A 3440-nucleotide genomic window follows, 5' to 3' on the forward strand; every position below is an offset into this window, starting at 1 on the left:
GGTCTGGCTGCTCCCCTTTGGCCTTCCTGGCATGGTTGCACCTTGTGGAACGAAGTTCCAGCCAGTGTAGCCCGCGGGATCATTGCAGCACCGAAGCCCGACCACTACGTCAAGGTGGCAGCTTTGGGTTGGGATCTTGGGCTTGAGGAGCAACAAAACGCTGTTCGATCGCGAAAGTTCAGTAACTGGAGATGATTCGCAGTAGGAACCAACCGTATTCTGATTCTATCCGCTGGTCAAAAGAAGTGAGGTATCTGCGAAACAACTTGCGATGGGGATGGCATTTCATTTTCAAGCTTGTCGTCTTGAATGATGGGCTGAGGAGTAACAGTTCCACTGGCCTTAAAATACAGTCTTACCAAAAACCCAAAGAATTGGTATGGAATATCTGTACCAACCTGCCAGCGACAGCAGAAATCTAGTGCGAGATATCGTTCCTCCGTCCGGACAAAGCACGCACACTAATGGGGCTTTGGTGTGCAGTTTGACAAATGGTAAAAGCTATCTGGAATCAAAACAGAATCCAGGTGTTTCGAAAATCATCCAAAACTTCGAACAAGGATGCATGCCCCATATTTCCTTGAACCGCACTAATCTAAACATCCAACGTTATTATTTCTGATCTGTAGGCTGTTTCAATCTCCAGTGGTCTTCGGAAACTATGGCGCTGTCTGGCAGTCAATATTTCAACAGTTCATCCAACATAAGGACTGTATACCAAGTTCTATGGGACCGTGCGGGTGTACAACCGCCCATAAACCGAGTTCGCTACGTCTATTGACTTGCCATTAACATGTTGGAGATGTCACCTCACCAAGTTCTATGGGACCGTGCGGGTGTACAACCGCCCATAAACCGAGTTCGCTACGTCTATTGACTTGCCATTCACATGTTGGCGCTGTCACCTCATGAACACTGATTGCTGGCTGTCGCTGATGATGATGATGATGATGTGGACCCCGGGACAGGATTCGTCAGTGACAGATGGCTCAGTCGCAGTCAGTGGCAGTCATGCTTCAAAGTTCGCCTTCGTTGCGTAGCTACCCATTTCCCCGCTTCACGGACCGATTGTGCCGTGGCTCCCAATGTCTGAGTATCCCTCGCTTATTCTCCCATTTTTGGTGACGGAAATTGTAGCAGTTGAAATCAACGTACCCTTTGTGCGTGGTTCGCAGCTGATAAGCTCATTTTTAATGGCTGTATTTGCCCTTAGAGATGCTGTGGAAACCAATGTCTTCCTAAACAAACGTTGCACAGCTGGTTAAAATACGTTTTGTGGCGGGTTGGGGTGTACCTGGTGTATACTGACAGTTTCTTCAACGGAGTCAGCTGAACGTGACGCGGAGCACCACGGAACAGTAACCGTGGTGATTAGTACTTGTTATAGGAGGTGCGGTTTACTCGACGGGTAGGCCTGTGCATTCGGATAACTTCGACAGTTGGGTTTATGTTTATGCTCACTTGTGCTTTACTTTCTGCTGCTGCGAACTGAGGAAATAGTATAGGACAGAATTTTGAATCAGAATGCCTGTACCAACTTGCATGCCAATTACCTGGAAAGTAAAATGAAGTGGCAAACGCCAATCGTACATAATTTTTCCCCTTGCCACCAATGTGCTTATTGCATGGTAACTCAACACTATGTCCATGATTTGTTGAGCAGGTTTTGCGTAACTGTTTTCAGCACCTAGGTTAAGTCATTACATTATTGAGTTCCAAAGCCGTATGTGTTGTACGTTATCGCCAACAGATTTATCTGTTTGTTGGACCTTTTTGCCATCTCAAAGAATTTCCTAATGCAGGACCTCTTGTTGAGCCTTGTCACCGTTTTTATAGATACAACAGGGATTTGATTAGGCCTAACCAATGGAACACCTTTTGCGAAGCAAATTACGTGAAGATACCGTATAGAATTTTCAAACTGGTGCCACATGTTCACGAAGTCCGTCACTCTACATATCCGTTGCGTTGTGTACACAGCATTGGACCAAGAAGAAACAAATCCTCATGTCTTACTTTTGCGAACCAGCCGTTTTTAAATCCACCGCGACGAAATTCGACTAGCTTGCATGAGGTCTTGCCCCATTAGCTTTTCGACCACCCCCTCCCAGCAATCATACACTAGCTTGATGGCGTTCCTTTGAGTTCGCCATTGCAGCGCCGTCTGCCCTTTTGCTTATTGATGCTCACTGTTTCGAAATTCATAACGGAGACAAACCGATGTAATCATCAACCGGTGGTGGTATATCTGCAGGGATGGATACTCCGAATGACCGCTTAGAGTACCACTTATTTTAGAAGTAAGGCATCGATTGGGATGCATTTGTCAACCATCTGCAAAAACGAGTTCACACATCACTATATACAGTTGAATTATTTTTCGTCTCCTACTCATTTGTGAACTTGTTAACTGGGAATTCGGGTTACTAACTCCGATCATCCAACTGTTAAGTAGCAACCAGACAGTCGTCATTTAAGAGTAGCAGAAATGCCTGTCCGGTTATTTTCCACTTATATCCCGGCACCTGGCGCTTTTTATCGCAAGAAGGCAGACAGCGTCAGCTCCTAACATCACATTTAATAGTTTTTATTGCGGTGCTAAGATGCGTTGGTTCGTAACTTGTGAACACTACAATTATTGATCACCACCCAACTGTAAATGTGCTCTAACTGAACGATTGCTTTCGACCACTTACTGAATCTGGTGTCTGCATGCTCTTCCAGTGTAACCATAGGGTCAACACCCTCGACCTGTTTCCCGTCTGCAGCCTTTTTATCGACTCTTTAAAGCATATTGGTGATGTGAAGTGTTCCTCTAGTATTCTTTGACGTATCTGAACGTTATTCTCTTCCATATTTGAGGGTTTGGAACGTCCGTCGCTTAATTGCACAGTCATTTGTCCACTTGATCCGTTGCGGTTGAACTGATGTCCACACTAACTATCACTGAGCTATTAGATAAAGCACTACTGTCCTCCTGCCTACCGATCCAGTTCGCCAGATTCTCAGCTGGTATAAATTGGTCTCTTTGTGGAGGAATTGGTGAATGTGGAGTGGCACGGAAACCAAACTTATCATGAACTCTTATGTGTGACTTCCGATCATCGCATCTGACAATTAATTACAACCGTGAAAACTAAACACCCACGGTGACGAGCAGGACACGGACTGAAAGAAAGAACTTTTCGCGCTTGGCAGCAGGAATATTGACAAGATAAGCACTATTGACACATGGTACATGCTTTAGACACGGACATAGAATAGATCTCGAGAATGTTAAAGTTTTAAGACGGTGATAGGTAAGGCGGTGGAAATTACTAAGCATCTAATCGTGGATAGAATCCAGGGTGTGGAACTAGCGAGCGTATGGAAAGCGGTCTTAGATAAGCCGAGTTGACGCGTGATTGTGGTTGTCAATCCGCGTAGAATCATTAAAAAAA

The 3440-nt window shown here is 45.2% G+C and overlaps 2 protein-coding genes across 2 annotated transcripts in view; one reads left to right on the forward strand and one right to left on the reverse strand.

The window, feature by feature from the left end:
• Positions 1-2733, reverse strand: part of T265_07672 (hypothetical protein) — a gene marked incomplete at both ends in the record, with an annotated part of 18353 nt that extends 15620 nt beyond the window's left edge. Inside the window, one exon of the mRNA XM_009173251.1 lies at positions 2697-2733. Within this exon, the coding sequence (XP_009171515.1) occupies positions 2697-2733 (37 nt within the window). The remainder of the gene's footprint in view (positions 1-2696) is intronic.
• The window catches only part of T265_07671 (hypothetical protein), a gene marked incomplete at both ends in the record, with an annotated part of 32615 nt that overhangs the window by 22570 nt on the left and 6605 nt on the right, over positions 1-3440 (forward strand). The gene's annotated exons all lie outside the window — the stretch shown is intronic.

Source organism: Opisthorchis viverrini (genome assembly GCF_000715545.1).
Source record: "Opisthorchis viverrini unplaced genomic scaffold opera_v5_180, whole genome shotgun sequence".
In the NCBI taxonomy this organism is placed as follows: Eukaryota; Metazoa; Platyhelminthes; class Trematoda; order Opisthorchiida; family Opisthorchiidae; genus Opisthorchis; species Opisthorchis viverrini.